The following is a 12295-nucleotide window of genomic DNA, read 5'->3' as shown; positions in this document are numbered from 1 at the left end:
AACATACTTGTTTATTAATAAACACGCCAAATTAGAGCTCTGTGGGGTTAAGGAACCTAAGTGAATTAATGTAGTATCCCTGATGTCTAGCACAGTGTTTATTTAACACACTAAAGGTATTCAAATCAATATTTGTTGAATGAATGCATGAAATCCTTTTGGGTGATGCATCTGACGAAATCTCTCATATCCCTGGGAAATTAATTAAAAAGATATGAATTAAATGACTTTATGATCCTATTTTTAACTTCTTAAAAAAGTGATACAGCCACTTATATTGATTCCCAAATCCTCTTCTTTATTTTTATATTAAACTTATTTGTGGGGCGCCTGGGTGGCTCAGTCGGTTAAGTGTTTGACTCTGGATTTCAGCTTAGATCATGACCTCATGGGTTTGTGAGTTTGAGCCCTGCATTGGGCTCTGTGCTGGCAGCACAGAGCTTGCTTGAGATTTTCTCTCTCTCTCTCTCTCAAAATAAATAAACTTAAAAAAAAAAAAAAAACACAAACTTATTTGTTGGGAAATAGGAGACGTTGAAATTAGGAATATAAAACAAAAGAGAGGCTGACTTTCTTTGATGCTTCCCTAGTTTTAAGGGGCCTCTGAAGGCATCCCTGATGACACTGATATTATTCAGGCACAAATATTCTCACGGACACAGCCATTGAGTTTTTCAACAGCATAAAAAACTTAGCAGTAGCCAGAAAGTTGGTATGGAGAGAAAGTAAAAAGTGGAGCTGTTAAGTGAAATTAAAGCTTTTCCAGAAAATAAATTACAAGATATGATTAACCAGCTATATATTAGTTCGTACCACATAGAAAGTTCAAAATATCAAATCACCTCAAACATCTCACAAGTTATCACTCACACATAACTTTCGTGGTATATAGGGAAATCTGATTTCCTACCTGTGAACCCCTTGTGAGTACATGTAAAAACTGAATGCCAAAGAGTCTAGCCATTTCACTGGTTTTCCCAATCAAGTCCAGCTGTTCTAACATTTGGAGATTTCCACGGACACGGCTAATGTAGTGATCAACCATTTTCCATCTGTTAAAAGAGAATCCATGCTATGAACATGAGGAAAAAATTTGGACACTTGAAAACTAGTACTGTTTTAATTCTTACCAAAACCTACACATTAAAAATGAGGATTTAAGGAGGGAGTCATGGTGTGAGTCTTTAGCAAAATATGTAAAGGAGTTAAACATTAGAAAATTTCATATACTTCAAGGGCATAAAACCTAGTGAAAATATCAAAGTTTAAAATAGTACTTGTGATAAGGTGGTAAGATTAAGGGTAATTATTTTCAGTATTTTGCTTGATGTTGCTCTATTTTTGTTATAAAAAATTAACATTCTCTCTTAGATGCCACTGCTGCTGATGCAATAATTACACAATTATAATTTATCACATATACGTTCTTAAAGAACATGAAGGCTGGGGCGGTGCCTGGGTGGCTCAGTCGGTTAGGTGTCCAACGTCGGCTCAGGTCATGATCTTGTGGTTTCTGAGTTTGAGCCCTGCGTAGGGCTCTGTGCTGACAGCTCAGAGCCTGGAGCCTGCTTCAGTTTCTGTGTCTCCCTCTCCTGTGGACCTTCCCCACTTGCGCTCTCTCTCAAAAATAAATAAAAACATTAAAAAATAATTTAAAAAAAGGGCTTTGGGATATCACCGTAACTACCAGTCTAACAGCATGCATTGTCTGTTAATGGGAAAAAATACAATAATTTGGTGAGTTAGGAAAATAGCTTTAGTGAGGTTATACATGGGGTAAATATGTCAAATCAGTATTTTCTATGAAAATACTAATATTCTGTTCTTTGATTTAAACCTTTACAAAAATTAAACTCTTTACCCTAACATGTTTTTTTTTAATTAAATAGACTCCAAGCCCAACGTGGGGTTCAAACTAACAACCCCGAGGTTAAGAGTCACATGCTCTACCGACTGAGCCAGCCAGGTGCTCCTTCCTTACCTTTTTTGTTAAGAAAACAAATAACAACAATAAACCTTCCCCCAAAGCCATAAACAGAAGTTTTAAAGAATAAAATTTATTCATTTAATGATTATTAAGGTTCAAATATATTGCAACCTTTAAGTATATCTTTTAGAATAGTCATAACTGTTCAATAAAGTTTTAAAAGTCATGATACATGATTCATACATGTAGAAAAACTAGATGTAAAATAGCGCAGTTGCATTGGCAAATGGTCTGGAAATTCCTCAAATTGTTAAACATAGAGTTACCATGTAATTCACCAATTCCACTCCTTAGTATACATCCAAGAGGAGTGAAAACATACATCTACACAAAAACTTGTACATGAATGTTCTTAACAGCACTATTCATAGCCAAAAAGTGGAAATAACCCAAGTATACATCAAGTGATGAATAAATAAAATGTGGTATTACACTCATACAATGGAATTGTTACTTGGCAACCAAAGGAAATGAAGTACTGACACATGCTACAATATGAATTAATCTGGACAACATAAACTGAAAGCAGTCAGTCACAAAAGGCAACACATTATATGATTCCATTGATAAGAAATGTCCAAAATAGGCAAATCTATGGAGACAGAAAGTAGATTAGTAGGGGTGGGGGTAGAGAAGGGAAGACTGGAGGGTGATGGCTAGGAGATGCAGGATTTCTTTTTGGAATAATGCAAATATTAAGATTTATTGCGGTAATGGTTGCACAACTGAATATACGAACAGCATCTAACTGTACTATCTATCTATCTACTCATAAATAGGCTTCACGCCCAGCACAGAGCCCAACACGTGGCTTGAACTCAAAACCCTGATATCAAGACCTGAGCTGAGACCAAGAGTTGGGTGCTTAACCAACTGAGTCGCTCACCACCCCTAAATGTATGTACACTTTAAATGGGTGAATTATATGGTATGTGAATTGTATCTGAATAACAGCTAAAAAGAAATAACAAAAACCTATCCTAAAAACTTTATATAATTATTCAATTTTTAAATAAAATAAACAGAAATACTATTCTATAACTTGTATTTCTAACCTAATATATTGTGACTGTTTCCCCATATTTATGTATTTTATAGCTATTGACTATTATATGAGTTTATGATATTTACCTTACATGACTATTACATCATTTATAATTTAGTGGCTTGGTTTTGAGTATCTTTTATTACTATAAGCAATGCTATAATGAATATCTTTGCAGTTGAGTCTTTGTACAAATGCTGAAATATTTCCTTAAAATAAATGCCTAAATATGGTCAAAGGTCTGCTATGATTTAGTTTTTAAATTCTTTAAAGTTTTTATTTGAGGGAGGGAAGGAGGGACAGAGCGTGCACAAGCAGGGGAGAGGGGCAGAAGAGGGAGAGATAATCTTAAGTGGGCTTCATGCTCAGCCCAATGCAGGACTTGATCCCACAACCTTGGATCATGGCCTGAGCCAAAATCAGGATCAACGGACTGAGCCACCCAGGAACCCTGATTTTGTTTTTAATATTAGTCTCACACTACTTTCCAGAGGGTTTTAATAATTTACATTCAAACTAGAGATGATAAAGTACTTGTTTTCTTGCATCTCTGTCAATACTGGGGATTATACTTTTTTAAGTTATTACTAGTTTATAGGCAAAAAAATTGTATCACATTTTAATGTATTTTGTTTCAGATTATTAAGGTAATCCTTCAATAATACAGATTTGGCAAATGTGAATCTGAGATAACACATTATATGTGGATTCAGTCAGTCCCTTTAAAATAAAACAAAATAGATCTAATGACTCATGCGTTCTGTGGTCATGGATGGTCAATGACCTGCTGAGTTCCCAGATTCTTTTTTCTGCTTAGTCTGGTCTACTGTTGGACCCCTCTAATAAATTTTTCAGTTCGGTTACTATGTTCTTCAGTTCCATGATTTCTCTTTAGTACTTTTAAATATTTTCTATCTCTGATAAAATTCTTACTTTGCTCATGTACTGTTCTCTTGACCTTGGTGAGCATCTTTATGACTGCTATTTTGACATCTGTCAGGTAAATCATATAGCTCTGTTTCATTATGGTCAGTTTCTGGAAATTTATTTTCTTCCTTTGTTTGGAGCATCTTTGCCTGATTCTTCATTTTCCTTGACTCTTTATGTTGGTGTCCAACATTAGACAAAGCAGGCGTTTCTCCCAGTCTTCATGGACTAGCCTTATAGTCCAATCATCCCTGCCAGAGATTCTGAGGAACTCTACCAACTCTTTCCCTTCCCAGGAAGAAGCAGGCAGCTGTGGTTTCTGTTCATCCACTGTGCTGAGAAGGGGGAGTTATGTTATCTGCTAGTCCAAACCACTATCTTTGTTCTCCTCTGGTCAGCTGGACCATGTTCTACTTGTCAGAGCTCTAAGACTAGAAAGACAGATGGAAGTTCTTTGTGTAGCTGTGGAGGAGTTGGGGCACTGGATGCATGTATCTCTTTCTCTCCCCAGGGGTAAGCTGAGAGGTAGGATTTTTCATCCACTCACTCTGTGGGCAGGGGGAAGGATCTATGGCATCTACCAGCCCATACCACCATCTCCATTCGGCTCTGCCAGCTAGACTGTGCTGGTTGTTAGAAACTCCTTGGAAAAGTTGGGGTGCTGGACATGCAAACCACCCTCCCATACCCTTCCCTTAGAGAAGCTAGGGGCCTTTTCCTGATCATATGGCTCTGCGCCAGAGGCAGGGTCCCTGGCAAGAGGGTGTCCCAAATCTTCCAACCAGCTTTGTTGAGTCTGGTCCTGCATTCACCCAGGGTGCAAGAATCTTTCAATCAGTTTCTGGATTTCTCATAAAGGGAATCTGTCTGTGAAGCGTTGCTGAATCAGTGTGTTTATAGGGGAAGGAGGGCCCAGGATTTCCTACTCTACCATCTTGCTGATGTCACTCTGTATCTTTCCTAATGTATATTTTTAAAGTATTTAAAAAGTGGACTTTTTAAATTAAAAAAGCAATCTTTTTAACATAAAATCACCTTCATCCCTAACTTCTAGACCTATTTGGTTAGCCAAGTGATATAAAAAGAGAATGGAATTACACTGTGGACTTAAAAAAAAAATAAACATAGTGTGACAATGCAGAATTCTGTTAGGTAATTTTGTTGTTGTCGTTAAAGAATTATGCCATCCTCCTAACACTTTGTGAAACTCAAGTGTGACAGGCAACACAAAAGAGGAAGAGGAAGGGAAATATAAAGTATAAGCTATTCATGATAGGCCTGGGTAGGTGGTGAACTTAGAGCATCTTGAGGGTACAGGGTATTTTTTGGGACAGGGCATGTAAGAAGGTGACAAAAAAAGGAGATTTAAGAATTCTAAGTACAGATTTCTTATTCTGAACTTTTTTCTTTGGATTGGCTCTATCTACATCCAGGAAATGAAGAAAAACATTTTGAACGTTATCTTCTTGAGCTACGTAACTCTACTACCAACACAGAGCTCCTACCTCAGAAACTGGGATAGTATTTAATAACTATTGCTTGGAAAGCAGATGAAATCAGAATGCTACTATGAGTTCTCTAGATCAGTAATATTAGGGATTAGGAGAGGTTTTATAGACTGATAGAGGAATCTAATCACGAAACATAGTATTTTATGGAAAAATACATTCTAAGTCCCAAACAACAAAACTTCAGGAACATAACTTGTTTATATAAATCAAGGGTTTTCAGGAGACCGAATGTGAATTCATAAAAACAAAGTGATAATAATCAGGGCTCCTCCAAGCTTTACAAACAGATTTAATACAAGAAATTCTTGACTAGCAAGTTACTCTAATTTCTGAGACCATTTATAAAATATGTATATATTTACAAATATATATATTTTTACATATATATTTACATATATATTGTACAAAGCAAATGCAAATTAAAGAGTATGACTCACTTTGTTGGTAAAAATCCACTTAAATTTTTAAAATTGTGAGATCTTCCAAAGTATCTCCAAAGAAAGACTGTATGGACTCTCCATGTAACACAAGCCATCTAACATAAATGGTCTAATGTCTAGTTCAAGTCCCTTATGTAATATGTTAGGTCCAGCTCTTGATTTCACTTGGCAAGAGCAATTATTTATCATCCTAATTAGAGGTAGCAAAACATGCATTTACAGCACTTTAGGGCTTAAAAATAAACGAATAAATGTAGTTTTCAATGGTAACTTGAATATTACCATTAAAAGTTTCACTTTAGGGGTGCCTGTGTGGCTCAGTCGATTAAGCATCTGACTTTGGCTTAGGTCATGATCTCACGGTTCGGGAGTTTGAACTGTCAGCACAGAGCCCACTTGGAATCCTCTGGCTCCCTCTCTCTGCCCTTCCCCCACTCACATGCACACTCTCCCCAAAATACACATTAAAAAAATAATAAAAGTTTCATTTTATTTACGGGTAGATAACTTCTTCTAAACTTCTGTTTCTATAAGGCTTTCATTATAAGCTTAGTGCTTTCTGTGATTTCAGTTTACTTGAGATTCCTCAAAGGAGACTGCAGATGACATGCTCAGAAAGCAGTTCCCCTAAACACATCAAGTTATTTCTAAGGCTACATCTTTCCAGCCTCATCATCATGTGGCCTTCCAATTCAATAAGCAGAGCTTCATCCCTTTCAAACATCAGACGCATTAATTTCATGGCTTTTTTTCTTTATATAGCTATTTTTTAAGCTTATTACTATCATTTTACTTTCAACTTAAGGAAAAGTAGAGGTGGGAACTTTCACTTCTGACTATGACAGAACAACTGGTACTGGACTAGTCTGAAGCTGCTTTGATATAACAGTTGAGATGATTGTTTCTGGGCAACAAACAATAGGCAATGCAAGATTGTGCTTCTCGAGAGAAGAAAAACCCATGAGGTGAACCCCAGCCCACGAGGAGAAAACTTCCTAAAATATACTGCAGTATACTACAGTCTAAGTATAGTGTGGCTGTCTTGCTAAGCCACAGAGACAGAGATTAGAGTTATGTAGTTTGTAGCTGGAATCTATGGGACAGGGTATATGTGCAAGAAGCAGAGGTTAGCAGTCAGTAATCCAGGTGGGGGGTTCCTGTGAGTGACTGGCCCAGGTCTGCACTGAAAATGAGGAAGATGAAACCATATGAAGCTTACTAAGGAGAGCTGCTGTGGGCTTGGGTTTGGAATTAAACTATTCAGACAGTGCTGGGGTTGGAGGGCTAGCAATGCCAGAGGAGAGATGTCATTATCCCTTTATTAACAATTGGGCACCCAGCTGAGAGCCCAGAAAAACCGTGCCTTCGGAAGCCTTTGTCCTAGAGCAAGGCCTACTTTAGACAAACCTCAAACTAAGCACTAGCAACATGCCAACAGGATAGAGTTTGGAGACAGAGTCCTGCCAAGTTTGAGGGATGTAGGAAACACCTTGGCTTTCCAGAAAACCACCTTAACAAATAAAAACTAGGTTTGCATAAGTTCAATAAGTGATCAGCCAATAACTGAATTGCAAACTAGAGCAAATATAAACATGCTTCACAGGAAGATAATAAATCTCCAGAATCTGTACAACAGAACATCAAAAATATCCATTACATAATTATGCAAAGAAACAAACAAAAATATGACCCACAGTTAGGAGAATAAGCAGTTAAACAGAAGCTAATACAGAGAGAGCCAGATGTTGTATTTAGTAATAACTATTACAAGTATGTTCAGGAATCTAAGGAAAAAAATATTCAAAAAATTAAAAGAAAAATAAGGTCTTAATGAGCAAATGAATAGGGAAACAAAATATGGAAACTCTGAAAAGAAAGAACCAAGTGAGAATTTGGAAACTAAAAATACAGTAACTGAAATTCAAAAAGGTTATTCGCTGGCCTTAACAGCAGACTGGTGATGACAGAAGTTGATGACAGGTCGTTAGAGAAAGACTGAAGAAAACTGTACAGTGCCTCAAAAATCTGTGGGACACTGTCAAATAGTTTAACACACGTGTAATTGGAGTCTTACAAAAGAGTGAGATTGGGACAGAAAAATTATTTAAAGAAATAGCCAAAAATTTCCTAAATTTGATGAAAAACATCAACTTAAATCTCTAGGAAGCACAGCAAACACCAAGAAAGGTAAGTAAATTTTTAAAATTTCACAATAGTGAAATTATTGAAAACCAAAAGCAAAGAGAAAAACTTTGAAAGCAGCCAGGAAAAAAAAATTACAGAATTCTGCTTCAGATATTGAAAGCTATAAAGTACATCACTCCAGTCTAACAATAATAAAAAGCAAGAAAATCTACACAATCATGTTTTCTGGAAGCCATCTGACAGTTGCGGTTACAAGAGAATCAGGTGAACTAAATTTCACAGGGTGACAAACACATCTGAGGACACATAACTTATTTCATCTTTGGCAGAGCACTGGCAGCCAAGGCAGCTGCCATAAAATCATTTAAGAATGAAAGTTAAAATATTAATAAATTCTTAAAGGTCATGCATGGGATGCATGATAGTTTAGAATCACTAGGAACCCCAGATACCAGAAGAGTAGTTTTCCATGGGCCCCCCATGAAAACTGGGGGCAGGGCACAAAGGATTGAAATCTTCCTCTGACTCATCTCTCATATGAAGCAAAGGCTTGAGGTGCTATGGGACTGGCAAGAAACTCTAATCCTCAGGATTTAAGCAGAGATCCACTATCTCTGGGGAAAGAATAAATGCAAAAGATGTCTAATGCTGGGAAGGGCAGGCAACCTCCCCTGTTCCAACTGTGTGCCTTGTACTAAGTAACAAGCAGCAGCTGTCTACCACTGGAAAAGAGGCAGGAGACCCTCCCATCATAGATTCCAGGCAAAGAAACAGCGCTGCTGAGGAAGGAGAGAAGGACTCTCCCCCTGGGGGAGAGTCAGAAGTCTGCTTGGGGCCAAGACCTGGCAAGGTACAAAGCAGAAGTCCACTGCACTGTGGGAAGTGCAGGAATGTTGAGAAAGACTCATCCCTGAGCCTCAGGAGAATAGAAACTTCTAAAACCTGACTCTGGACCAGGAGAGCTGAGTAATTCCTTCTGTTTGCATACACTGGGAAAATGAGGAGCATGACTGTTGATTTCTCATTAGAAACAATGGAGGCCAGAAAAAAAAAAAAAGGAGTGAAATCTTTAAAATGGTGAAAGAAAAAAAAAACAAAAAACAGAAAACAAAAACTCAACTCCAGAATTAGACACTGAAAATATCCTTCAAAAATAAGGTTGTGATAAAGATATTTACAGATAAAGGCTGAGAGAATTTGTTGCCAGCGGACTTGCACTAGAAGAATTGCCAAAGAAAACAATTTAGCAGTTTCTTAAAATGTTAAACACACTAACCATGGGACCCTGCAATTTCACTCCTTGAGAGATGAAAATGTATGTTCACACAAAGACTTGCACATAGTTTTATTCTTAATAGCCTCAAACAAGACACAACTCAATTGTCCATCAATAGGTGACTGGATAAACTGTGGTATACCCACACAATGGAGTATTACTTCTTAATAAAACTGAACAAATTACTGGTTTACACAGCAACAAGGCTGAATCTCAAAACAGAGCATGCTGAGTTCTTGAAATAAGCCAGACAAAAAGTGGTAGATTGTAAATAACTCTATTTATATGAAGTTCTAGAATTGGCAAAACAGATCTATCGTAACAGAAATTCAATTAGCACTTACCTGGGTGATTAATGGATAGGTAGGTTGACTGCAAAGCTCACAATGGAATTTTCTGGGTGTTCGAAATGTTCACTGTCTAGATTGGGGTAGTGGCTACAGGGTGTATACATTTTTTTAAAGTCATTGCACAATACAATTTAAATGTGTGCATTTTATTATATGTAAATCATACTCTAATGATACTGATTTTACTAACAAAGAGTTATTATCCTCTTTAGAGTTATAAAACATTACCTGTACAGATCTGTCTTGTTATCAAACCAATCTGATAAGACTCGAAAGGTAAAGAGGGGAAAACGCTGATGAAGAACATGAAAGCTCACATTTTCAAAGGTGTAGTTAGTTAAAGCCACCTAAAAAAAAAAACAAAAAACCAAAAGAACCAAGACTTCATTATAATAATGTTTGTATTTACGAGCAAATTTGGTTCTAAGAGATCCAAAATAGTACTTGAAGCTTTTCATACTAGGCATGAAAGCTACCTGCGAAAATGTTACAAGTGAACTATAAATAGTTTAAAACTACATATATATAGCCTTCTAGAGAGAAATATTTTGTCTAGAGTTAATTACCATTTAATTGGAAAACAATCACACCTGATGAGTTCAACTTGGTCATGACATACTTCAGAGATCTCAGTTTTCATCACTTCTTTTTATACTCTATACCAATGCAAATACTGACAGAAGCATTAAATTTTTTTTTTAAGTTTATCCTTTTTAGCACTCTATACCCAATGTGGTGCTTGAATGCATGACCCCAAGATCAAGAACTGAATGCTCTTCCCACTGAGCCAGTCAGGCGCCTCTTACATTAAGAAGCATTTTTAAACACACTAATTTTCTGTTTTTTGCACACCTACTTTTTGGTCTGTGATGACATGCTGATTAACAGAATTCCACAGATTCAAGAATGAATTATCTAGTTAAGGGCAGGCATTCATTCTGCTTCCAAGAATTACACTGGTACTAAGACCCAATACGTGGACATTATAGAGTCAGTTAATTTCATTCCAAAAGCAAAAGATGAAAGGAAATGGCAGAAATGTTTCCCCATCTTCAAAATATGTAGGGAAAAGTATGTTAATGGGAAAAGAATACTTTTTTTAAAAAAGTCCAAATTCATGAAACATACCTCTACCTAGACAATGTCTCAAAAATACCTATAGGACAGAAGCAATCTAGACAATGGCAGGTATTTCAATGCATAATGGAAACTGAGGAATCAGCAGTCCTCATTCTCAGGTCAGCTTGGGATTCTGAGGAATAGTTCAGAAGCACTTCACATTTGTGTATTATAATTTTAAAATATTTTCTTTTCCACTTCTATAACCCAGCAGGTGTAAAACAGGGACTGAATTTTAAAAGCTCATCTCCAAAAGAATCAAAAGATCTTTGGTCTTACTTCAACAGCACTGGAATTAGTATACTTGCAAACACACACACACACACACACACACACACACACACACACACACACACACACACAGTTAGAGTCACCAGTATAAAGCAGATACTAACCCATCACCTTGGAAGTTAATCATTTTTTTCAACAATCAGTAATGACCTGGAATATTTCTTTCAAAAATAAATGAATAACTCCTTTTATTATTAAATCCCCATATTTGAGTGACTCTTCTACTTTCTAGTGAATATTTTCATTTGGTTTTTGTTTTTTAAAAAAATTCCCATTTAATGTTATAGAAAATGTAGCCAAACATCTGATTTCAGGTAGTTACATGATTACCTAATACACATATATCACTTTAGACCAAATCTAAACTTCTGCTGGAGTATATATCCTCATTAACACAAGCAATCAAAAAAAAAAAAAAGAAAGAAAGAAAGAAAGAAAAAAAGAAAGAAAGAAAGAAACCTCTTCAGAAAAGTTCCTCTTGTCCTGTAGCTCTCTCATTAGGGAACATTTTGAAGCTTGCCATGTAGGTTGACCTATAAGTACTAACTAGGGGATTCTGTGAGTAAAACTAAAGGAAGGAAACGTGAACTCTAAGATGATCTATCTTCGGAATATTCTAATCTATAGAGAGTGATTTACTCTGGAAGTTGGAACATGAATCCAGAAATATGAAGTAGGAGTTTGCAACTTGTTTTCAGGGGAAATCTAAGTAACTTCAACACTGAATAAATGTAATATGTAGATCAAAGTCAGAACTGATATAAATAAAGTGTTACAATGCTTGTCCATTTATTTATTGGTAGGTAATGGTCAGACAGAGGTGGGTTACACTTATCCATTCACAGAGTCAATGTGCATAACACAATGGTTAATCACTTTAGAAATAAACTTACTCAGAACTGGGAGAAGCAGAGAATTAGTTAAGGGGAATAGAGGAAATAAAGATGAAATCAAAGAAAAATGGAAGATCATAAGCAAGCACCTGTGCCCTATATCCTCCATCACTTTATTCCCTCAGTTGCTCATTTCCTGAGTCTCCAATTTAAAATTTTTTTGACTGACACATACTTTATATAAAGAATTGTATTAAAATTTAAAGTGAACAACTCATACATTTATACACACACACACACACACAACCATGTAACCAGTACCAATATGAAGATGTAAGAAATCTCTAGGACACTGGAAGGCTATCTTCAGA

General features: G+C 36.4%; 1 protein-coding gene across 5 annotated transcripts in view; it reads right to left on the bottom strand.

Moving 5' to 3' along the window:
- Positions 1-12295, bottom strand: part of REV3L (REV3 like, DNA directed polymerase zeta catalytic subunit) — a 171305-nt gene that overhangs the window by 31458 nt on the left and 127552 nt on the right. For 4 of the 5 annotated variants that reach the window (XR_002078270.2, XM_053904570.1, XM_019443107.2 and 1 more), the window contains exons 21-22: positions 9910-10028; positions 911-1052 (exon numbers count right to left, since the gene is read on the bottom strand). Coding sequence is in view for 4 of the 5 variants with exons in the window: in XM_053904570.1 (XP_053760545.1) it covers positions 911-1052; positions 9910-10028 (261 nt within the window). In the remaining variant the exon portion in view is untranslated. The remainder of the gene's footprint in view (positions 1-910; positions 1053-9909; positions 10029-12295) is intronic. The other variant, XM_019443109.2, reaches the window with a different exon arrangement.

The sequence above is a fragment of the Panthera pardus genome, unplaced genomic scaffold, assembly GCF_024362965.1.
Source record: "Panthera pardus isolate Hobbes unplaced genomic scaffold, ASM2436296v1 HiC_scaffold_17, whole genome shotgun sequence".
Classification (NCBI taxonomy): domain Eukaryota; kingdom Metazoa; phylum Chordata; class Mammalia; order Carnivora; family Felidae; genus Panthera; species Panthera pardus.
Note: the sequence above shows the minus strand (reverse complement) of the source record. Positions and strands in the feature narration are given on the sequence as shown.